This window comes from Solanum lycopersicum, chromosome 12 (genome assembly GCF_036512215.1).
Source record: "Solanum lycopersicum chromosome 12, SLM_r2.1".
In the NCBI taxonomy this organism is placed as follows: domain Eukaryota; kingdom Viridiplantae; phylum Streptophyta; class Magnoliopsida; order Solanales; family Solanaceae; genus Solanum; species Solanum lycopersicum.
The window spans coordinates 66,701,183-66,725,796 of record NC_090811.1 but is presented as its reverse complement, the minus strand read 5'-3'; the positions used below and the strand labels follow the sequence as shown (position 1 = coordinate 66,725,796).

Sequence of the window (24,614 nt, the reverse complement as noted above, 5' to 3'; positions counted from 1 at the left end):
AGATTTATAAATACCATATTTGGAAATAATAGTACTCTCTTCGTTTTAATTTATTTTTCCTAATTCGATTTGATATAAAATTTAAGAAAATATAAAAAAGATTTTTTAAATATTTTATCACGTAAGACTATATTTAAAGGAAAACGTTCTCTACCAATGATTTTTCATATTCAAATTTAAATTTAAAAATCCTCTAATTTTTTTTAAAAAAAAGCAATTTCATCGACTGCACTGTATTCTTTAATGATTATCTCACCACTTTATTTGATGCTTTGTCATTTAGCAATATAATGTCACAACCTTTTTGTTAAAAAGTAAATTAATTGAATTAGCTAATGCTTTTACTTTCTTCTTTACTTTTTTGGTTTTTACCCAAATAAATTTTTGCTCTGTTTGAATTATTTTTTCCCCCTAATTTTGAGAAGCATCCTTGACATGCTATAGACACAAAAAGGTGAAGGGGTCAGCCATATCACAAGACTTGAAAGAACAAATCAAGAAGTGGTATTTGGGGTCTATGCCTAACCCCCACCACTAGTGGTGGTTCAATAATCACTTTCCTAGCTTTGTTTTTTATCAGACGTAATATATAAATATATCATTTTATTTGAGTTCAATTGATATATGTGTTATGTAATTAGTTTTTAACGTTCACGAGTAGATAATTAAACTTATATGAAGATGAATTAATAGACACGTGAGTGTCCTACATAACAATTTCACATCTTATGTAGCATATGATGTATACTTAATCAATTTTATACATATTTAGTGTCTGCTTGTGTACATACAAAGTTGAAGAGTCAAATTAAAGGACACATTTATGTATATATCATTTGATTATTTCAATTTTGTATGTTTAACTTTAAATTATATTGGTGTATTTTTTTAAGGAAAAATTGTATATATAATAGCAAATTATAAATTCAAATTAAATGTCAGAATCACAGTTTGATTTAATTATAACCCGTAGCAAACTGTCGTTATTTGTCTCTCTTACTAGGATTCTCGCTCGCCACTCTCGTCAGTCTCTCCCTCACCTCTCTCGCTTTTATACAAACACAAATGTATAAAATGAATTTGTGTTTATATAAAGCGAGAGGAAATTGTGTGTGTGTGTGTGTGTGTGTATATATATCATATCTCGTTCGCCACTCTCCCAGATCTCGATCGCCACTCTCAGTTTATACAAACACAAATGTATGCATTGTGTTTGTATAAAGCGAGAGAAAATTGAGTATACAAATACAAATATCTTACACACTTATGATTATACAAATACAGATCTTCTCCTGACTAGTTTTCTTTTGTCTTTCTCTCTTTTCTCACTTTCTACAAATACAGATTATACAATCGTATATGTATATCGAACCCATTATATAATTGCTTCTTCGTATATGTACAACAAAATATACATATTAATTGCCATAACAGACATAAAGTTCGTTATAGAGCTCAATTATGCAAACTATAATTATAACATACAAATTGATTTTTATGTTTACTATATATTAATGTTGCTTTTTAAAAAATTGGTCTTTCACGCTTTACTATATTTTTTTTAATTTTTTTTTTGATATTTGGTGATTGAAGCTTAAAGATATTATATAGTGTTTGAAGTTAAAGTTAAAAATATAATAATCAAACGTTGAAATTACGTTTGTACATGAAAAATGTCTCATAAAAGTTAAAATGTTGCAAGTAAATAAAGATAATTTTATTATCAATATTGTCTGTTTAACCAGGATTTACATGTACTGAAGTTCAACATTTGGATTTTGATTTTTCATTTTCTATTTATTCTTGCTTTTAATTTAATTATCAAACTTATCAACGAATGAATAAAGATATTCAACAAGGCTCACTTATCTAAATATTAATATATTCTATCTAACTCCTATTTTGTAGTTGTTGCACAACTACTTATTTACGTAGAAGCTATGATAGCATTTAAATTCTTTTTTATTCGATGATTCGATCTATGATTTAATTTATCATTCATGAACATTGATAGTACTCATTCATTTAGCAGTACCTTAAAAAGGCATAACCTTAAAAATGAAGAGCGAGGTTCAAATGAGGAAAGATGGATCCTAGGCATCCAACAAAGGAAGGGCATAGTAATCGATGAAATACTTCGGATAGTTAAAAATAAGAATAGATCCAGAGATTTCTTTATAGGACAACTTTTCGAATCGTTGCTGAATTCTTAGGCAGGATAACCTAAATATCATCCTTAACTAGAAATTTTAAATCCGAATTCTGAAAAGATTTTTTATTTTTTAAAATAAAAAAGTGTTTTCTCTACATAGGTCCCTAACTAGTCAAGCCACTATGTTATGTATACTAATTATTTTTTTTTAAAAAATCACTATCAAAAATGAAAAACCAAGAAATTGGAGGATTGAGTTCTTACTTCAATTTCCAAATTTCTTCCAAAAGGAATAAAAGTTTAACATAGTAAACGATGAAGAGAAGACTTAAAAAGAAATTGAACGACCAAGAGAAGACTAAAAAGGAAAAAAAAAATAAAATACTAAAAAAAAAAAAAAGAAAAGTTAAAGATAGAAAACAAAAGCAAGCTAATTAGCCACTAATTTTTTTTTTTTAAAAAATAAATAGTGGCAAATACATGGTAATTGACACTTTGCTTCCATACGAAATTTTAGATTGATAGATTAATGCAGATAATTATGTATAATGATGGACTTTTTTAAGAATATAAAATAATTTTAAAATATTTTAAACTAACTTTTCTTAAAAAATGTAATTAATTTGTAATGAGAATAAACAAAAGGCTAATATACAGACGTTTTTTTTTGGATTGTTTTTTTTTTAAAAAAAGATAAATCTTTTTTGATTTAAGCTCGTTGTATACTACAATTCACTGCAACAAAAATAACTTTTAGCGGTAATAAATATTGATATTAATAAAGAGTGTTGAAGTCTTTAAAGACATTAGTTAAGTGTTATTAGAACAAATATCACTAAAGATTTTAGGAACATATATAAAAAAAATATTTAATTATCGTTAAAAATAGATATTTAGAATTAATTGCCACTGGTGATCATTTTTAATGTAGTGAGGGTACGAGTAATTATTTGCATCACGAACATGGTTAATCCATCAGCATATTATTAAAAGTGGTAAAATTAGCCCATAAAAATTATAATTAGAATAATTATCAACACATTCATTACGAGTTCAATCTATTATTCTATTTCAGTCCATCAAAAATTGAATTGATAATTAGTTCTACTAGTCCTTTTTATTTTATTTAATATGTTATATATTTAACAACAACAACAATATTAAGTAAAAAAATTATAAATTAAGTAAAAATTGGACGAGTTAGATTTTGACTTTTAATTCATTTTCAAGCCTGAATAATTTTTGAACGGGTTATTAATCCGTATATTCAACTCAATCCTTTTCGACCTATTCAAATTCAGTTCAATTCGACTATTTACAATTTTTTTTCACTCTATTGAAAATGTAGGGATAATGTAAAGAACTATATAATTAAAAGTGGCCGCAAAGCTACTAGAAAGACAAAAGCTAAAAAGTAATACTTATTATTAATTAACACTTAACAAACAAAAAGAGAGATTAAATGAATTTGAACACAAGAAAATGGAACACAATTAACATAATCTATCTCTATTTATAATTAATTAATGTGAAGGTAAAGATCAAACTTAAGTCCTAATCAAGATTCAACATAATATATTCAAGAAATAATACCATTTATATGATGATACGTATGCTTTTCTAACAATTATTTAATAATGTTATCTATATTTTATCATGTTAATTAAATTTCACTTAATTATTTAACAAAAAATCGATAAATATTTTCTAAAGTGAAAGTATATATAACTCAAAAAGAATACCGCCTAAATAAAGAAAGTACACATTAATATACACATACCATTCATTATAAAAATGAATAAGTCACGTAATTCAATTTTTTTTTTTAAAAAACGAATCAGATCCGTACGTAAAGAGCAATGCATATTATTCTTTGCATGCATCTAGATTCTAGATTGAAGATGAAAGCAACTCTTTAACAACCTTAATTACTTCTAAACATAAGTTTTCATGATTGAGACTATGAATATGATTTAACTGAGTTCGGAGCCTAAAGGGTACAAAATATTTAACAAAAATTTCAAAATGTTATATAAAATTTTATATTAACAAAAACGACAAAATCGCTGCATCAACAACGATTTACACCATCGGAAAAAGCAAAATCGCTGCATAATGTGAATTTTTTTTTTAAAAAAATGAAATCGCTACCTAGGCAGTGATTTATAATTTTTAATTTTTTTAAAAAAAAAGCTGCCTAGGCAGCGATTTTCTTTTTTTAAAAAAAAAATTGAAATGTGGAAGTCGCTGCCCAGGCAGCGACTTTTATAATTTTTATTTTTATTTTAAATTTTTAAGATTTTTTTTAAAAAAATTAATAAAATTTATAAATCGCTGCCTAGGCAGCGGGTTTTTTTTAAAAAAATTATAATTTTTTTAAATCGCTGCCTACGCAGCGATTTATAAATTATTATTTTTTAAATATGTAAATCGCTCAGCGAATATATAATTTTTTTAAAATATGGAAATCGCTGCGATTTTCCAAAAATAATTTTTTAAAAAAAATAAAATTTAAAACAGCGATTTTATAAAAAAATATTATTAAATTTTTTTATTTTATAAAATTGCTGCTTTAAATTTATTTATTTTTTTTAAAAAAATTCCATATTGTTTCTATATTTTTTAAAGAAAAATATTTAAAAATTTTAATTTTTTTTTATAAAAGTCGTTGCCTGGGCAGCGACTTGCACATTTCAATTTTTTTTTTTTATAAAAGTCGCTGCCTTGGCAACGACTTCCAAATTCAAACAAAAAATACATATATATTTTTAAAAAATCGCTGCCTAGCAGCTACTTTTTTTTTTAAAAAAAAATCACTGTCTAAATAGCAATTTCATTTTTTTTAAAAAAAATTCACATTTTGCAAAATCGCTGCATCTGCAGCGATTTTGCTTTTTCTCCGGAAGTAAATTGCTGTTGATGTAGTGATTTTGCTATTTTGATTAATATAAAATTTTATATACTATTTTAAAATTTTTATTAATATTTTATACCTTTAGGTTCCGTACTCTGATTTAACTCAATTATTTGTGTTTATGATTTGTTAACTTTCATAATGAATTCATGGCAAGTCATTGGAAGTACCAATGTAAAATGATTGACCCATTAAAAAATTATATTATAAAGTCTTTTCAAAAGCTACTTTTTTGTAACAATATTAGTGGACGTAACGTCACCCCCATGAGGTTCCTATATGGGTTACATGGCCCTTAACAATTAATAAAATTATAAATAAAAAAAAAAGAAAAAGGGTCTGATATACCCTTAACTTTCTCATTTAGAGCTTATATATTTCTCGTTATAAAAGTGGCTCATATATGTCCTTACCGTTATACAAATAGCTCACATATACCCTTTTCCTCTAACGGAATGAAAAAAAATAATTTTAATCTAAATTTTTATTATTTTTTTCTAAAAAATATAATATCATATGAGTTAATTTAGACCTCGTCAAACATATTTTTTTTGATCCTTTTTTGTTTCAATGACTAATTTATAATTATTATTTTGATAATCAAATTTATTTATATTTCACTAATATTCTTGTAAAACTTATTGCAGATAGCCAAATTTTTTCTTCGAATACGAAATTAAATTACAATACACACAAAAAAAATAGTTTAAATTTTTTTCTTTAAACTAAGGAATGAAAGAAAAAAAATAAAATAAGAATAAGTAACTCAAATAATTATAATAAAAGAAGTCGAAAAATAATTTATGTATGAAAAAAAATAAATATACCTTGAACTTTGATAGAAGAATCATATATACCCCTAAATAATTTTTAAAAAAAATTACAAGTAATAAATATAAATTTAAAACTAATTTTTTAACTTTCGTTAAATGAAGGGGATATGTGAGTCATTTGTATAACGGTAAGGGCATATATGAGCCACTTTTATAACGAGGGGTATATCAGCTCTAAATGAGAAAGTTGAGGGGTATATCAGACCCTTTTCCCATAAAAAAATTATATATTTGAATGATAAAAAATATTATTCCTTTTGAGTTATCTAAATCCAATTTTAACACTAATGAATTAATAATACAAGAATCTCAATTTGTAAATATATGAGGTAGGGTTACTGAACGATCCTTATTATCTTAATTTCCGTCTTTATTCCCTTATTCAGGAGAGATAGAAGCATGTTATGAATCGATTCGAAAGCAAGACTTTTTTGAGAAAACGTGAATGGTCAATCAAAATTTCATTAGAAAAAAATAATTAAAATAAGTTTGTTTTTTTCCGAAAGAGTCGTCATCATATAAAAAGACTAAAAAACTATTCAAGAAAATCTCAAACCTCGTTCTTTAACATTTTTAATTTCTTAATTTATTTTATCTACCATAATCTAACTATGATTTCAAAGGTAAAATATTGATTTCAAAATCTAAAATATTACTAGACTTTTTAATATAGTTCAAATAACAAAATATTTAGAATGGAATTTTATTCAATTTTAAAATACTATATATTATTAGTTCAATTCCATATCTATTTAACGTAGAAGACGCCTAATAAAAAATATCACGGAAATTGAGACTTAAAATATATATGCAATTGATATGTATGTATCATTTACTCGGTTTGTTGGACCCCTCTCTACATAACACTCTAAAAGTGAGAAAAAAAATAAAATTATACTTTGAATCTTGTCATTTTGGCTTGACCACTTGACTTGAATATTTAACAAATAAATTAAATACTATAGTATAGTATTTTTTTTGCAACTCTATATATAGGGAATGTCCCTCAAAGTTAAGTATTCAAATAATTCATTTAAGAACTATATATTAAAATAGAGCAAAGAATAATATTATACTTTAGCCAAATTTAGCATGGAGATAAATGAGGATATTGTCATAGTTGGTGCTGGAATTGGTGGACTTGCCACTTCTTTGGGACTTCACAGGTATATAAAAAAAAAGAATCATACTAAACTTCTCATATCGAAATATCGTATAATATTTAAGATCGCAAAATTCTAATGGTATAACAAGGGTGCAGAAACTATAGTATAAAATCTTTCTTGAATTATACGACATTAAATAAAAGGGAGCAACTATTTTTGTGCGTTAGGGCATTGCTTGAACGTTTTCTAAATAAAAATTTAAGATATATGTATAATGATTTAACATGTTATAACAGATTGATTTATTATCAGTAGAGATTATCAATCGATGATGCCTGTTGAGTATAATTATCTTTTAAGTGATCTGATCGTGTGAATCGATAATTTAGGTTGGGAGTAAGGAGCATAGTGTTGGAATCATCTGATTCTTTGAGAACATCAGGATTTGCACTTGCTTTATGGACCAATGCTTGGAGGGCATTGGATGCTCTTGGTGTTGGAGACTCCCTTAGACAAAGGTCTCTCCACTTTACTAGGTAAGTTTATCGATATCTGTTTTGAGATTCGATTAATTTAAATTTCTGTCAAAAAAATTTATTTACTTTTAATATTTGATATTCGTTTTGGAATTCGATAAATTTAAATTTGTGTCGAGAAAAATCCCACTTTAAGGGTGAAGATTTTCTATCAAAGGCGATTCCATAATGTTCTGATGCGTTTATCACTCTAAAACAATTTTTAGTGATGACCGATAAATTGGGAATTTGGTAAATAAAGGTGTACCTTAACTATGAATGTAAACTTTTAGATGAGATTATCATAAACTTTAATACGTTAAAGCAGATAGTAGTTATAAAATATGGACTCAAAAATTATTTCGTAGAATGATTTTTCACGTATTTAACTCAAGAAAAAAAAAACAAGAAGCAAGTCTGCCCCCACATAAGGGGACAAATTAAATACAAAATATTTTAACTAATAGAAATAATCTATCTCGTAGAATTCAGACATTTAAATGATATGATCATATACTTTAACAAAATATATTTTTACTATTATGAAATTCGTATTTTATCTTGCTGAAAATTAACGAACTTTTTTCTCGTATAGATTTCAAGCATTTTCAGCTAATTCAGGCTTGCCTACTGCTGAAATTTCCCTTGAGGCAGATAACAAACCGTAAGCTACCTTCTATCCATCTACGTTTCGATACATTTTTCTTTTTAATCGGTATAAAAATATTTTAATTTTATACATTATAATTACATAAATATTTTATATATATATATATACGCTAAAATTCTTAAATTTCGAATAATTTAAAATCACTTAAATACTATAACATGTTTTCAACTATGAATTTCAAGAATTATATATTGATTCAAATTATGTCACGTAAAATCTCGAACTATAATATAGTAACTAATATAATTTTTTTTTTGGTTATACATTTTTATAATGTTACAGAATTGATTATGACAGCCGTTGTATAAAAAGACAAGAGATAGTGGAAACTTTAGAAAAAGAATTACCTCAAGGAACTATTAAATATTCATGTCGTGTTATTTCCATTCAACAATCTGGACTATACAAATTGGTGCATCTTGCCAACAAAACTATTATTCGAACCAAGGTAAATATATATTGTTTTTTATATCGATAACGTAAATAATTTTTATACTATAGTATTATGATTTTCATATCAAATCTCATGTAGTACAGCAATAATAGCATATACAATCTAGTTCTACGTAGTAGGGTTTGGAAAAGAATAGAGTATTGTCTCAACCTTAGAAGTGAGGTAATGAGGTTGTTTTCGGTAGATTCCTGAGTGATTAAATCTCACGTTGTGATGATCGATATAAAAGAATTGTGATTACCGTGATTTAACATGTGATCGAAATTGCAGTTACGATACCAAACTGTATGGATGACCTTTTATCCCGCGCTATTTAATAGTGTATTTTAAAGGTATATATGTGTCCAATGCACGAGAGTAAAAGGTCATTTCCAAAGTTTAGTATTGTTACAATAATTTCGGTCAAAGTTCGAATATATTTTAGAATTTTTTTCCTTGCTACCATGTTCTAATAGGTTTAGTAACATATTTTCTAGATTAGTCATTTTTTTTAGTTGATTTGATGATAACTAATTATATTTTTCCACACAATCAATGTAAACAAGCTCAACTTTTTAAAATTTTTAAAATTACTTATGTGAATGTCTCATGCATGAAACCTTAACCTAAAGAAACTCAATGTACATAGGTAGAAAATCAGAGACAGAGTCAGAAGTTTTGTTACAGATTTGACATGATTCAATAGCTAATAGCCAAAACTTTGTTTTTGTCTTAAAATCCACGTTATCGAGGACTCACTAGTTAGGTTATACTTTTCAGTATTCAGAATTCATAAACTCGAAATTCTGATCGATCATTGAATTGTTAGGTGTTGATAGGATGTGATGGTGTGAATTCAATGGTGGCCAAGTGGATGGGCCTTCCAAAACCAATTGATGCAAATCGTTCAGCAATTAGAGGATATGTTGAGTATCCAAAAGCCCATGGATTTGAGCCCAAATTTTGTGCTTATTTTGGTGGTGGAGTTCGTATTGGTTTTCTTCCTTGTGATCACAAAAGTTTGTACTGGTTTTGCACTTTTACTCCATCTGATGTAGATTGTAAGTCTTCTTTTTCCTATATATATATCTCTACTATATCGGAGTATGTATCATCACGAATTCAATATATGTTCATCTATCTGTCTGATTTATGTGATACAGATGAAATTTGGAGCGTTAAAACATACGTATCATCACGAGTCCAATATATGTCAATCTTTCTATCTAATTTATCTGATACAAATGAAATTTGAAGAGTTAATCATTAGCACGTTATAATCATAGAAATGTTATGACATGTTCTTTCTGTCTCGTTTTACGTGTCACACACTCATATTTTATTTTTTTAGTTTGTTTTAATTTTCTATTTACCTTTAATAAAACCATATATTATGGCGATCACAAGTCCTTTTTTCCTCTTAAACTTCATGTTGGATCGTGTTAGATAAACTGAGACAGATTAAAAAATATTTAATACCGCAAGTGCCAAGGGTACTTTTGGTATAAGCCAAAAATCCTTTTTTTTCTTCAAATATTCCATTCTCAATTAAACATGAATATGTAGAGTATACCTCTTCTTTTTTTTCTTTTATATGAGTTTTACTAATTAATAATTTGCCTTTGAATTGCATGTACATCTCAAAGATGATGAAAAAATTGAAGGAAGTCCAACAAAAATGAAGCAATTTGTGTTGAGTTTGGCTAACAATGTTTCAAAAGAAGCCTACAATATCCTTGAAAGAACTTCACTAGATAGCCTATATTGTGCAAAATTAAAATTAAGAACCCCATGGAACATTTTAATAAAAGAAAATATTGTGAAAAACAACACTTGTTTAGTTGGTGATGCTCTTCATCCAATGACACCTGATATTGGTCAAGGTGGATGTTCAACATTAGAAGATAGTGTTGTTCTTGCAAGATGCATTTCAATGGCTATTTTTGCAAAAAATTTAGAAAATGATGATGATGTTCAATTATGCAAAAGAATTGAAGTTGGTTTAGAGAAATATGCAAAAGAGAGAAAATGGAGGATTTTTAATCTTATTACTACTTCATATTTGGTTGGTTTAGCACAAGAAAGTAATGGGAAAGTGATTAGTTACTTAAGGGAGAAATTCTTGGCTCAATTCACTATTGAGACTATGTTGAAAATGGGTGATTTTGATTGTGGGAAATTATTGTCATAATCTTGTATTTTGTTGAAGTGAAGATGTGGAGTACTTGTGATGATTTGCTTGTTGATTTTATGATCAATGAGAAATAATAATTCGGCGATTCTGTTACAGATGTTGTATCTGTTGTTGTTTTTAGTATCAAAAAGACTATTGTAAGAACTCAAATTGATTCAGTTATAGAAATAGCGTCAGAGACATCTGTTGTCATTTTAAGTATCAAAAAGACTATCGTAAGAACTTATCAAGATTGTATTATGAATTAAGTCCTATTATTTTTGTTAGCAAGTATTATTAGAATTAAGGTTGTGATTGTTGTCATTTGTATTTTGTTGAAGTGAAGATGTGGAGTACTTATGATGATTTGCTTGTTGATTTTATGATCAATGAAAAATAACAATTCGGTGATTCTGTTACAGACGTTATATTTGTTTTTGTTTTTAGTATCAAAGAGACTATTGTAAGAACTCGATTGATTTTGTTACAGAAATAGCGTCAGAAACATTTGTTGTCATTTTAAATATCAAAATGACTATCGTAAAAATTTATCAAGATTGTATTATGAATTAAGTCCTGTTATTTGGTTAGCAAGTATTATTAGATTTAAGGTTGTAATTGTTGTCATTTGTATTTTTTATCATACTAGTTTCTGACAACGTGCGTTGCACGTTTATTTTTTACTATTGTTATATAATTTAAGATTATGCTATCAAATAGAAAATGTTTAAATTAACAATATTAATTTTACCAATTATATTTCATGTATCAACAAAAATAAATAAAAAGGGATTGCGCATTTGACATCAAGCAAAAAGTATGTGAAATTAATTAATATAATATAGTCTCCTTTAACTTTGTATAAGTTTTTTTTGTGATCTAAATATCAGTGATAACCTTTTATAGCCATAAATGGATATTAAAAATACACGCACACTTATTGATAAAATTGCCTATTTTATTTTAATGAGAAACGATAGAGTGAAATATTTATATTATTTAAGTAAAGTTCTAAAATTAAAAGACAGTACTATCAAAATTATACAAGATTAAAAGTAATAACATTTAAAATATAAATTGACAGATATATAATTTAAACACTGAACTTCATATATTCATCTATTTCAAAAGCTCATAATAATAGCTAAAATATTACAACACCACAATGAGTTTATAGAAATGCAAAAGAAATTAGAAACAACAATAATCTTGGTGATGGAGAATATATATCGAAAGAGATATGAGGACTTAGGCATGTTTAAAAAGAAGTCTTCAAGTTCTTCTCCCCACCTCATGTATTCTATTTTTTCATGTCTTTTTTGCCTATCATAGATGAAATAGTTTTTTGATAATCAGTTGAATGACAATTTCTTTCATTTTTCAATAGTTATCACCTAGTTCTTAAATAGTAGTAAAAATGTCTGTTTAAATTCTATATTTTTCAGTTCTAAATAATAGTCTTTAATATATAGATAGATGGAGAGATTTACTGACTTACATCCCATATTCTGTGACAGTCTTGGCTAATTGAGAGTCAATTAAAGCTAAATTGGATCAATTTAACTCAATATTATAAAATTAAAATATAAATATTTGAAAAATTATACAAGAAGTATTATAAGTTGTAATTTTAACATATTAATTAAAGTTCATATGATTTAATATTCAAGAAATGAAAAATATCAGACTAATTGAGGCGGGGAAACTATACCTTTTCAAGTTTCTGTGAATTATCTGAACAATTTAGTATTTGATATTGTAACATTCTTCTATTCTTCCTACCAGATTATTGCGAAAGCTCTTGTGAATCTTGTTCTGCAATCAAATAGGTTTTACAATTGTAATAAGAAGAAAACATGAATAATGATGAAATATGGAAAAAGTAATGAAAATTATAAACCCAACACACATTTAATATGAGTTTGTAGAGGAAAAATTCATTTATAAACCAAATGAGAAATAGTAGCAGTTACATGAAACTTTCACACTTCTTCCATAAAGTTTGTAACCATCAATTGTCGGTTCAGTTTTGTTTTGATAGAAACTTTTAGTATTCTTCAATAAGGTGCTATTAAAATATATTTTTAACCATGCAGTTCTTAAGTTATAGGTCTTTTTTGAAATTTATACAAATAAGATATAAAGCAAAATAATAGGAAGAAGAATGAAAAAAAGACGAGAAACTAAATAAATTAAAAACCTAGCTTTTAAGAGTGTGTATTTATATTTTTTCTATAAATATATAAGAATATTGTTTAATAAAAAATAATAGTATTTATTTATAATTAATGTGTACATTTTTGTTCATCAATATAATGACATTATAAGGATATTTTGGTAATTTAACTTTTGACTTGGAGGCTTCCCACTTATAATATAATATGATATATGTAAGAAGTTAATTTCTCAATTATTACTCTTTTTCGTTTCAATTCTAGTGTCTTGAGGTTTTAGTTAACATATATTTATTTAGAATGATAGCCAAATTAAGAAGATAATCAAATTAACTTCTAATTATATTTGATGATCCCTCTACACTTAATAAGTTAAATAATTATATGGAAAAATTATAATTTATTTCAATCTTTTAACAACTATGAACCGTACATATAACACCACAACAAAAAATACATTTTTCATATTCAAAGTATCTAAAGCTTTTAGAAATATTTATATAAAATACTAGTTAGAAATATTCATATATATTATTGTAACAGAATATAATATAGCAATAATTATATATATTATCATAACTCACATGGGAGGAAGTAAGAGTTAATTTCCTAAGCTCATTACTGAAGTTTTTATAATATTCTTAAAAAAAAATAAAAATTGAGACATCAATTAGTTAATGGTACTTTCTCATCTTGTAATATTTATGTACATACTTCAACCATTTTTACTTGAAATTTAAACACAAATATTTTAACTTCAAACTATGCGTAAGTATATAACTTGGTCATAAATATTTTCTCTCTTCGAAATTATTTGTCATGTTGCGCTTATCGAAAATCAATTTAACTATACTTCAATCATTTTTACTTGAACTTTGAACACAAATATTTGAACTTCAAACTATGTGTAAGTATATTACTTCATCATAAATATTTTATCTGTTCAAAATTGTTTGTCATGTTGCGCATATCGAAAGTTAATTTAACTAATTTTTAAAGGTAAATTAGATCACATCAATTCGATATTTTAAACAAAAAAATTAGATATTTTAAAACTATATGAAAATTACAATAAATCACAATTTTTTGCATATTAATATGATGAAAAAATTACATCTTAAAATGTTAGTGAAAGTTTTTATAGTTTGACTCTAAAAATAAAAATCAAATGTTAGTCAAAATTTTTATAGTTTGACTATAAAAATAGAAACCACGACAAACAATATCGGACGGAGGAAGTATTACATTGAAGCCAAATTAATTAGCATATTCAAATTAAATAACAATTTTTGTAAATTTTTTATAAAATTTTAGGAAAATAAAATGACCTCGACTTTATAATTTTTAAAAATCTTATATAATTTATAAGAGATGAGTAACTCTTTAATATTTTTTCGTACAGATAACTATGTTCTTGTATTTATACATGACTCGAGTATTATTTTTTTTTATTTAATTTTTTTTTTTAATATTACTCCTCTTTGTCACATTAATACAAAAAATGGTTGGCAAGATTCAATAATTGACCTATTTTTCTGTGTATCTCGAGAGGTGGTTTCTTAAATATCGTATAATGAAAAATAAGATTTAAATTATATATGTATTTGTAAATAAATATAACTTCAATGATTTGATTTAGCCCTATAATATTTATATTGGTCAAATACATAAGCAGATTCCTAAATTTGTTGGGGGGTTTTCTCTCAGGTATCTCAACTACGTCATTTTCCTATTGAATCATTCAACCCCCATAATTTATTCCGTTTAAACAAACATCGATATCTGATGTGGAACCAGATTCGTAGGGATATTGATAGAGGATACATATGTTGTTCCACAACTCATTAGTCCAATTGATAGTAAAAATATTCGAGAATAATTATATTTTACTTAAGTCATTTGAACACATTAGAAAACAAATGAGACTTACACGGTTTGTCTTCATTCATTTAATCAAAATTATTACAATTCGAACACAATTGAAGGCACTTACAATAGAAAAGCAGATCAAAATCAACCAACAGTGTTTTAAAGAAACAAATTATGTGTGGTTCAATGATCAATGTAAAAATGACGTAGTTAAGGTACCTGAGAAAAAACCTAACACCTTTAGAAATATGTTTATGTATTTGACGTTTTATATTATTGGTACATAAATATAAACTCTAAAAAATTACATTATTTCTTATATCATTAGTAATTTCACATTGATGAGTAGGATGACAAATTATCTCCTTATATAGCTAATAGTACTCACTTTTTGAACCATTTTATTTTTAAAAAAATTCAGTTAGAGATAAATTTCATTTCTTTTATCATTATTTAACAAACCTTGTATTTTAGAAATTATATAAAACTACTAAATTTTTTTTTAATTGAATTGAAAAACTGTTTGACCCTCTAAATAACACTAACACATACTAACATTCTCATTAAAATAGAGAGAATATTAAATGGATCTTATGCAACAAATCTTATTCGAGTTATTAATGATTGTTAACTAGAGAGAATGCTACTTATATAATAACGACGTTATTTGTTTTGATATTTATTATTACTATAGTGAATACTGTTATAAAAAGTATATAATATTTTATTACATAACGTATTATTATTATATGATTATTATAAAGAGATTTGACGTTACTCTATTTAAATAAGACTTTAAAATTAAAAAAAAAAATATAAATGACAGAGTTCTCACAAGTGTCAACATGTGCATTTACAGATGATCACAATGATGGACACAAACAAAAGCCATGTGAGGTAGCATCACAATATTGACAGAAAAAAATATTCCCTACTTTGTTAATACAACATTTAGGATGGAGATGGCGGAGCGAGAATTTTCGATAAGATGATTTAAAATCTGAAGAAATAGACATACGAAGTAACTGAAGTGAACTTGACATTTACTATACTTACAAAATTATTTTTACCATATAAAAATAATACTGATAGTTTTCCATTGAAGGGTGTTTGGATGAACCCCTTAAAGATATTAGTATAATCGTTATATCATGTAACGAGGCTCATTGTGAGAATGACCAAATTTATCATTTTATGTGTGGTATTTTGGTGCGTTTTTGGTCAACTTCTTTTATGGGCGTCCGTTAAGTTCTTATTGATGGCATGAGTTGGTCCGTACGACGGTCTAATACCTCTAACCAAATGCAGAATAAAATAGTCATATATTTTATTTAGGAGATTTTATTATACTTTATACCTTATAGATCACACAAAACGACTTCAGAACGTGTTACCATAATTTCACAAAAGAACCAAGAAAGAAAAAACATTAGAAAAATATGACAAATGTCCAAATTGAAATGGGTAATTGATGCATTCCCATGTGGCCTAACAAGTATATGAGGTGATAGAACGTGAGAATAATTGAATGAGTTTTCGATAAATTCAATTTTATAATATATAGTTTTAATTATTATTATTTTCACACCTAGTTGCAATGATCACATGTAGGGTGGTTGTTGTATTTAATAAATAGTACATCTATTTAAGTAACTATCCATTACTTTTTCTTGGCTATGTCAATATTGTAGAATTCATCAAAGTTTCAAAAAGTAATTTCTTAATTTTCCACTAAGAAATTAAAATGGCAAATAATGTCAATTTAGCATTGGGATTTATAATTGGTTTGTGTACATTTTTCTCCAGTGCAAATGGTTTCTCAGCAGATTCTGGATGGACAAGTGCTCATGCCACATTTTATGGTGGAGCTGATGCTTCTGGCACGATGGGTACGTATCGAGAAACAGATTTAAAATTTAAATATTACGTACTAATTAATTATTTAATCATGTAAGGGACAAAATTTATGAACTTCATACTAATGATTCGTTTTGATAAAAGTGTTTATCGAAAAAGTACTCTTTCAAACATAAGCATTTTTGACTTATCAAAAACTTGATCAAACTTCGCAATTACTTTCAAACATAAGCATTTTTTTACTTTTGTCAGAAGCTTGACCAAACATCGCAACTTTCAAATATATGCACTTTTGACTTATCAGATCAAACTTCGCAATTACTTTCAAACATAACATAAGTATTTTTTACTTCTCAAAAGGTTGATCAAACGTCACAAACTTTCAAAAGCAAGCACTTTTGACTTCTAAAAAACTTTGACCAAACATCGCAGCTTTTAAACAAAAGGCGCATTTTTAACTTCTCTAAAGCTTGATCAAACATCGCAACTTACAAACATAAACACTTACAAATTTGGTCAACCCTATCGACTTTAAAAAGTAGACACTTTTGACTATTCAAAAGCTTGACCAAACAGACGACAAATGATCCGAGTTTTTTTCTTTTTTGGCATGGAATAAACAGGAGGTGCTTGTGGATATGGTAATTTGTATTCAACAGGATATGGTACTAGAACAGCAGCATTGAGTACAGCATTGTTCAATGATGGAGGATCATGTGGTCAATGTTACAAAATAATTTGTGATTACAAATTAGATCCTCAATGGTGCAAAAAGGGAGTATCAGTTACAATTACATCTACAAATTTTTGTCCACCAAATTATAATCTTCCTAGTAACAATGGAGGATGGTGCAACCCTCCACGTCCACATTTTGATATGGCTCAACCAGCTTGGGAAAAAATTGGCATTTACAAAGGTGGCATTGTTCCTGTTTTATACAAAAGGTAAGTCATCATTCTTCATTGTTCGAGTAGGGAATGAGTTGTTGTCTCCTCGTATGGTCTTAGACAATTTCTTCACTTAAAAAACTAAATTTCGAGACTAAGTGTGTCTAAGGTGGTATCAGAGTTAGAATCAACCTCTGTGTTATATTGTCCTTCCTCTAAGGGGTGTTACATAATTCTCCTATATTGATAGAGTGAATTGTTTTTATCGAGATTCTTGTTGATTGATTGATGTCGATTGTCATGTGCTAGAATTCAGAACTCAAAAATTTAAAATTTTTGCTCCACCTCTGACGATATTGGCATCCATGTTATATTGGATGTAGCAATATTGATTAATTGAATTGTTGTCAAACTTGTTTATCATGATTTTGGACAACTAATATATACTAAGGCTATGTTAGAATATTACACATTGATTAAGTGAAGTATTGTTATCTTTCTCATATGGTCTTAGACAATACTTCGTAGCTATACTTTGAGATTAAATTAAGCTTGAAGTCTATTTTCATTACATGGTGTCAGAGTCAGATACATTCTCCAAGGGTATGTTAGAATGGTCTCACGTCCATCTATGAAATAAGTTGTTTTCTCCTTATACGATCTCGAGCAATTGATGTTTTATATACCTTTTTTGTTGATTAGGGTACCTTGCAAGAAACATGGTGGAGTTAGATTCACAATAAATGGAAGAGACTATTTTGAACTAGTGTTGGTAAGCAATGTAGGAGGGGCAGGATCTGTTGAATCAGTTCAAATCAAAGGCTCAAACACAAATTGGCTAACAATGTCAAGAAATTGGGGAGCAAGTTGGCAATCAAATGCATATCTTGATGGACAATCAATATCATTCAAAGTTACTACTAGTGATGGTGTCACAAAAACATTCTTAAATATTGTTCCATCTAGTTGGAAATTTGGCCAAACATTTTCAAGCAAAACTCAATTCTGATTTGTTAAATGTTCGGTGAATACGTTTTTAATCAGAGGTCTTGAGTTTATAGGGCAGCGGCATGCTTACTTTTTACATCAAGTAGCCCTCCCCAAAAAAAGAATCATTCTTATTGAGGTATATTTTTGAGGAGTTGTTGGTTAAGTAAGCACATGAATGAACTATAGTCCAAATAAAGATAGTGAAAAAATTAGAAATAATCAATTATTGGTGTAAGTAGGGGTAGTTCAAAAAATTGTATTTTTTTACTATATGAAAGGATGAATAAGATAAGTTTGTTTAAGCTACATCAATTATATATTTCAATTTGCTCTATATATTGTACCCTTGTAATATGACTATTTTCTTGTTATACATCTTGTATGTATAAACCCCCCCCCCCCCCCCCAACACACACTCAAACTTGAATTCAATTGGTAAATTAATAAGTATTTCGATTTTAATTTGAGTATATGCACATCTAAACGCCTTAATTTGTTTCTATTGTGTTAGTTGAGCAATCCAACTTACAAAATGATTATCGATCGCGATACTTTTAAAATTTATGTATCACGTCAACGTCAGTGTCCATGAAATATAGCAGAGACGAATTGGAGTTTGTAGTTATCAATTCAAATAAAGTTGAGATGTCTAGATGATGTGTACTCTCAAAGTTAACGTTCTTACTTATCAGTTGATGCCAAGTTTGAGTATTTATATATTATGCCTTTCGATATGATCTAAATATATACATGGTTATGTGATATTAGATTTTTCTTTTAGTATTATATAAGATGGTCAATTTATCAATCAAACTATACTTTATTAGTTCAAACCTAACCCAATAACCACCAATGCAACAATAAAATTCCTTTTTATATATAAAGTTAGTGAAAAAGTTGGTCATTTTTTTTTGCCTCATAAACTGCACTTTTAGCAACTAGCTAGTCAAACTAAAAGTGAAGCTTAAATCAAAAGCCACTACTACATGTATACATAATTTTCCTACCTACTAACAACTTAAAATTCTCAATTATTTTTTATAATATACTCTCTTTAGTATAATAATAATAATTAGGCAATTATATTGTTGTTTAGGGTGATCAACCACATCCTCTATCCTAGGGTTGTTACAAACTTGAGGGTCAACTCTAAGGGGTCGTTTGGTTTAACGGATTAATTAGGATATATACTAACTCCGATATAATGACCTTTTGTTTTTACCCCTCTTTAGGAGCTGTCAGTTTTTTGCTCTCTTGGTCACTCGCATCCACAACATTAGGGATGGAGGTGGAGGGTGCTTACATATACGATTTTCTTATTTTAAAGTCGAAAAAAGAAAAACATATGGTAATTAATAGTACATATGGATTAAATCCAACTAACATAGCCAAAGTAAATCTTAAAGTAAACAGAACAAATTGTTTAATCCTTGTATTATAAATTAATGCATTGTTGTTACTTACATTATAATGTAATCTCTCCATTATAATGAATACTAGTCCTTACATTACTTATCTACGAATCAAACATTCAGTGGCGAAATTAGGAATTTTCTTAAGGGTGTTCAAAACTCTAGTATATATCTCTAAAATGTCGTTTTACCTCTATACACATTATTATTATGTCATATATGTATTATATAATTTTTCGATAAAGGATGATGAAATGACCGTCTTTCTACTCCACTCATGTTAACATCCCCATAGTATCTAAATGGCAACCAAAATCAGCAAACATTAGCTAATCCATATGGTTTTAGCTAACCAAACTTGCTAACAAATATAATCAATAATTTTAGTAACAACTTCCCTTTAAATACACATTCTATGTGATCCTAATGACTCATAACAAAGTCATAAATCCAAATTAAGCATAAACAAACATAGCCTAATTTGGCAAACAGAATTAGTTATGATGGCATTACCAACATGTTTTATAGCTTTACTCTTTGTTTTAGCACTGTTTTGTACTGAAGTTAAGGCACTAAGCTCCGATTACTACGACCAAACATGCCCTAACGCAGAGTCAACGATCACCAAAGTTGTCAAGAATGCTATGTTGAATGATAAAACAGTTCCAGCCGCGCTTTTAAGGATGCATTTCCATGATTGTTTCGTTAGAGTAAGTTTCCATTCTTTGATTTCTAAACTTTTTTTTGACTCGAGCTAGTTATTTAGTAACTGAGTTTTTATGTATAATGAAAGGGTTGTGATGCTTCTGTGCTGCTGAACTCAACAAGAAACAACAAAGCAGAGAAAGATGGACCTCCTAACATCTCATTGCACGCATTTTATGTCATCGATGTTGTTAAGAAACAAATCGAGGATTTGTGTCCTGGAGTTGTCTCTTGTGCTGATATTGTTGCTCTCGCTGCTCGTGATGCTGTTGCTCTTGTAAGTTCTACTCACTATTGAACAACACAAGCATGATATTACCAAATGTGAAATTGTTATACTTTTTTTGTGCATGTTGTGTTAGTCTGGAGGTCCTACTTGGGATGTTCCAAAAGGTCGAAAAGATGGAAGAATCTCTAAAGCCATTGAAACGCGACAACTACCTTCTCCTACGTTCAACTTTTCTCAGCTCCAACAAAACTTTGGCCAAAGAGGCCTTTCTTTGGATGATTTGGTTGCACTTTCAGGTAAGCAACACGCTTCTTCTTTACTCGTATTCACAACCCTCGATATATAACGACTCAAAATTGTTATTTGTTTTGTTTCTGATAACAGGAGGACATACTCTTGGATTCTCTCATTGTTCTTCCTTCCAAAACAGAATCCATAATTTCGACAAACGTCACAATGTTGATCCAACATTACAATCATCATTTGCAGCCAGTCTACAGAACGTTTGCCCAGCGCACAACAAGGTCAGAAATGCAGGCGCCACAATGGATTCTACAACAACTTTATTCGACAACGCCTACTACAAGCTATTAATGAATGGCAAGAGCCTTTTCACTTCAGATGAATCTCTACTCACAGATTCAAGGACTAAAAGACTAGTTTCAAAGTATGCTAGCTCTCAGGATGCATTCTTTAAAGCATTTGCTAATTCGATGATAAAGATGAGTAGTATCAGTGGTAATGGACAAGAAGTTAGACTGGACTGCAGATTCGTTAGGTGATCGATGACCTTATTAAAACGACATATTTCTCAGGCTCAGGCCATTTAATTGTTGTACTGGTGAACCTTAATTTGTTTCATTTTCTTGATTGCTGATGTACTATATTAATTCGAATGTAGTGTGAGTAAAAGTTTGGGCTTAAATGAAGAAGAATTTTGTGGTGTAAAAACTTTTGTATGGCAAAACCACAGACGTATATAAGGCATCTGGTGTTTACATCAAACTATACTAATATGCTATGACTCGAAGATAAATTTAGGGTAGAGTATGTATTATTAACTACGATTTGTGATGACAGTATATATGAAGACGTATGTTATGTATTCATTAAGTTGGTTTATAACGGCCTCTAGTCGAACAACAGTGGAAAATCTATAGAAATGAGAATCAGTTTTAACTGACCATTAACACAATCATCGATGATGCCTTCCTGAAAAGCATAGTGAGAGGTGAAAATGCAAGAACTTAAAATTTCAATTGGAACTACAGTACAAAAAGAACATCAAAGTTGGAGTTGAAGTTTCTATTATAGGTGTTAGTTTTACTCAAGAAAAAGTAGTTAAAATGACCTCGGATGCCAAAGAAACGACTATCTGTATGTTGTCTACGAGCTTTGCAAGAACAAGTAGCAATCTGTCTATCCAAGAAAACAATAAATTCCTCTAGTTTTTGCTACACATGATGCAATGCTGCACAAAATAATACGATTTTCTAACAACTACTATCATAGTCCAGTAATAATACTACCGATATGTTTATTATACCTATGAAATGATGTGACATGATTAAGGCCGAACCTTAATGTTGAATAACAATCCTTTTTGTAATTTCGCCTAGTGGTTGTCGTTCATGATAGATCCAGATGACTAAACACGGGGTACAAATTCATGTGAATCCGTTGTTTTCATCAAACCATATAAATTTTCAATGACTAAAGTGATAAAGTGTACTAACTAACATGTTGTGTGTTCATTGAGTTAGTATAAACACGAGATGGTGAGTAATTTTTTCCGATAACAGAGAGACAAGGGTTGTTGGCCAGAATCCACTGTTTTATGGCCCTGCAAAATAGGCTCATAACATGGTCATGGTGTTATTAGTGTTTTCTGTAATATTAAAACACCAAAACTATACTTTATTCATTCAACCATATCCACTAAGGCAACAATAATATTCCCCTTTTAAAGAGAACTGCACTTTGTATCTGCTACTCAAACCTAAAAGTGAATCTTCTTCCTCCACTTCCATTGACCTGATAACGATAACTCGTTATTGCATATATTGGTTTTAGCTGACCAAACTTACTAACAAACATAACCAATAATTTCAGTAACAACTCTTCGTGTAGTTTTGTGCCCGCTCCCTTTAAATGGACATTGTATGTGATCCTAATGACTCACAACAAAGTTCTAAATTCAAACTAAGCATACACAAACATAGACTAATTTTTCAAACAGAATTAGTTATGATGGCATTACCAACATGTTTTATAGCTTTACTCTTTGCTTTAGCACTGTTTTGTACTGAAGTTAAGGCACTAAGCTCCGATTACTACGACCAAACATGCCCTAACGCAGAGTCAACGATCACCAAAGTTGTCAAGAATGCTATGTTGAATGATAAAACAGTTCCAGCCGCGCTTTTAAGGATGCATTTCCATGATTGTTTCGTTAGAGTAAGTTTCCATTCTTTGATTTCTAAACTTTTTTTTGACTCGAGCTAGTTATTTAGTAACTGAGTTTTTATGTATAATGAAAGGGTTGTGATGCTTCTGTGCTGCTGAACTCAACAAGAAACAACAAAGCAGAGAAAGATGGACCTCCTAACATCTCATTGCACGCATTTTATGTCATCGATGTTGTTAAGAAACAAATCGAGGATTTGTGCCCTGGAGTTGTCTCTTGTGCTGATATTGTTGCTCTCGCTGCTCGTGATGCTGTTGCTCTTGTAAGTTCTGTAAAATGAATTACATGATGTTAGTTACCATAACATGAAATTAATATTTTGGGACATATTTGTTTCAGTCTGGAGGTCCTAGTTGGGAAGTACCAAAAGGTCGAAAAGATGGAAGAATCTCCAAAGCCACTGAAACGCGACAATTACCTTCTCCAACGTTCAACATGTCTCAACTGCAACAAACTTTTGCCCAAAGAGGCCTTTCTTTGGATGATTTGGTTGCACTTTCAGGTAAGCAACTCCATTCTTCTTTACTCGTATTCACAACCCTCTATATATAACGACTCAAAATTGTTATTTGTTTTGTTTCTGATAACAGGAGGACATACTCTTGGATTCTCTCATTGTTCTTCCTTCCAAAACAGAATCCACAAATTCGACAAACGTCACAATGTTGATCCAACATTACAAGCATCATTTGCAGCCAGTCTACAGAATGTTTGTCCCGCGCATAACAAGGTCAGAAATGCAGGCGCCACAATGGATTCTACAACAACTTTATTCGACAACGCCTACTACAAGCTACTAATGAATGGCAAGAGCCTTTTCACTTCAGATGAATCTCTACTCACAAATTCAAGAACCAAAAGACTAGTTTCAAAGTATGCTAACTCTCAAGACGAGTTCTTTAAAGCGTTTGCCAATTCTATGATCAAGATGAGTAGTATCAACGGTAACGGTCAAGAAGTTAGACTAGACTGCAGATTTGTTAGGTGATGAAGAACTTTAGTTTGTTTGATTTTCTTGATTGTTTAAAGTCTGTTTTTTATTCTGAGCAAAAGACATATTAATCTTGTTTCCTAATTCTTCTTTAGTTCACACTAAGAAACACTAATAGGTAAAGAAATAGCACCAGATACTCTCGTCATCTCCAGACTCCACCTCCGTTCTGTTCTTTGGACTAGTCGCACACCAATAACAAACAAAATGTGAACAAAAGTTATCTACGAAACCTC

At 28.7% G+C, this 24,614-nt stretch overlaps 4 protein-coding genes across 4 annotated transcripts; all 4 read left to right on the top strand.

The window, feature by feature from the left end:
• The first annotated feature begins 6,912 nt into the window (after positions 1-6,912).
• LOC101258393 (monooxygenase 2) lies at positions 6,913-11,215 on the top strand. The gene is made up of 6 exons (XM_004245047.5): positions 6,913-7,065; positions 7,395-7,541; positions 8,116-8,184; positions 8,473-8,638; positions 9,453-9,684; positions 10,270-11,215. Exons 1-6 carry the CDS (start codon positions 6,992-6,994, stop codon positions 10,812-10,814), a joined length of 1,233 nt encoding a protein of 410 aa, XP_004245095.2. The 5' UTR covers positions 6,913-6,991; the 3' UTR covers positions 10,815-11,215.
• Positions 11,216-16,545: 5,330 nt separating this feature from the next.
• EXPA8 (expansin) lies at positions 16,546-18,884 on the top strand. The gene is given in 3 exon segments (NM_001247430.1): positions 16,546-16,728; positions 17,320-17,641; positions 18,287-18,884. Coding segments are annotated over 3 exon segments (774 nt in total). The 5' UTR covers positions 16,546-16,583; the 3' UTR covers positions 18,594-18,884.
• A 1,504-nt stretch (positions 18,885-20,388) lies between these two features.
• LOC101261998 (peroxidase 64-like) lies at positions 20,389-21,871 on the top strand. Its single transcript, XM_004252790.5, has 4 exons — positions 20,389-20,696; positions 20,780-20,968; positions 21,054-21,216; positions 21,305-21,871. The coding sequence occupies exons 1-4, from the start codon at positions 20,487-20,489 to the stop codon at positions 21,700-21,702; spliced, it is 960 nt and encodes a 319-aa protein (XP_004252838.3). The 5' UTR covers positions 20,389-20,486; the 3' UTR covers positions 21,703-21,871.
• A 1,044-nt stretch (positions 21,872-22,915) lies between these two features.
• On the top strand, positions 22,916-24,462 carry LOC101261698 (peroxidase 64-like). The gene is made up of 4 exons (XM_004252789.5): positions 22,916-23,377; positions 23,461-23,649; positions 23,727-23,889; positions 23,978-24,462. The coding sequence occupies exons 1-4, from the start codon at positions 23,072-23,074 to the stop codon at positions 24,373-24,375; spliced, it is 1,056 nt and encodes a 351-aa protein (XP_004252837.4). The 5' UTR covers positions 22,916-23,071; the 3' UTR covers positions 24,376-24,462.
• Positions 24,463-24,614: the final 152 nt, after the last annotated feature.

Coding starts and splice junctions, on each gene's coding strand:
- LOC101258393 (XM_004245047.5), top strand. CDS start 6,992: ATGGAGATAAATGAGGATATTGTCATAGTTGGTGCTGGAATTGGTGGA. Junction 7,066..7,394: donor ACTTCTTTGGGACTTCACAG/GTATATAAAAAA, acceptor TCGATAATTTAG/GTTGGGAGTAAGGAGCATAG. Junction 8,639..9,452: donor AAACTATTATTCGAACCAAG/GTAAATATATAT, acceptor TTGAATTGTTAG/GTGTTGATAGGATGTGATGG.
- LOC101261998 (XM_004252790.5), top strand. CDS start 20,487: ATGATGGCATTACCAACATGTTTTATAGCTTTACTCTTTGTTTTAGCA. Junction 20,969..21,053: donor CTCGTGATGCTGTTGCTCTT/GTAAGTTCTACT, acceptor ATGTTGTGTTAG/TCTGGAGGTCCTACTTGGGA. Junction 21,217..21,304: donor TGATTTGGTTGCACTTTCAG/GTAAGCAACACG, acceptor TTCTGATAACAG/GAGGACATACTCTTGGATTC.
- LOC101261698 (XM_004252789.5), top strand. CDS start 23,072: ATGGACATTGTATGTGATCCTAATGACTCACAACAAAGTTCTAAATTC. Junction 23,650..23,726: donor CTCGTGATGCTGTTGCTCTT/GTAAGTTCTGTA, acceptor TATTTGTTTCAG/TCTGGAGGTCCTAGTTGGGA. Junction 23,890..23,977: donor TGATTTGGTTGCACTTTCAG/GTAAGCAACTCC, acceptor TTCTGATAACAG/GAGGACATACTCTTGGATTC.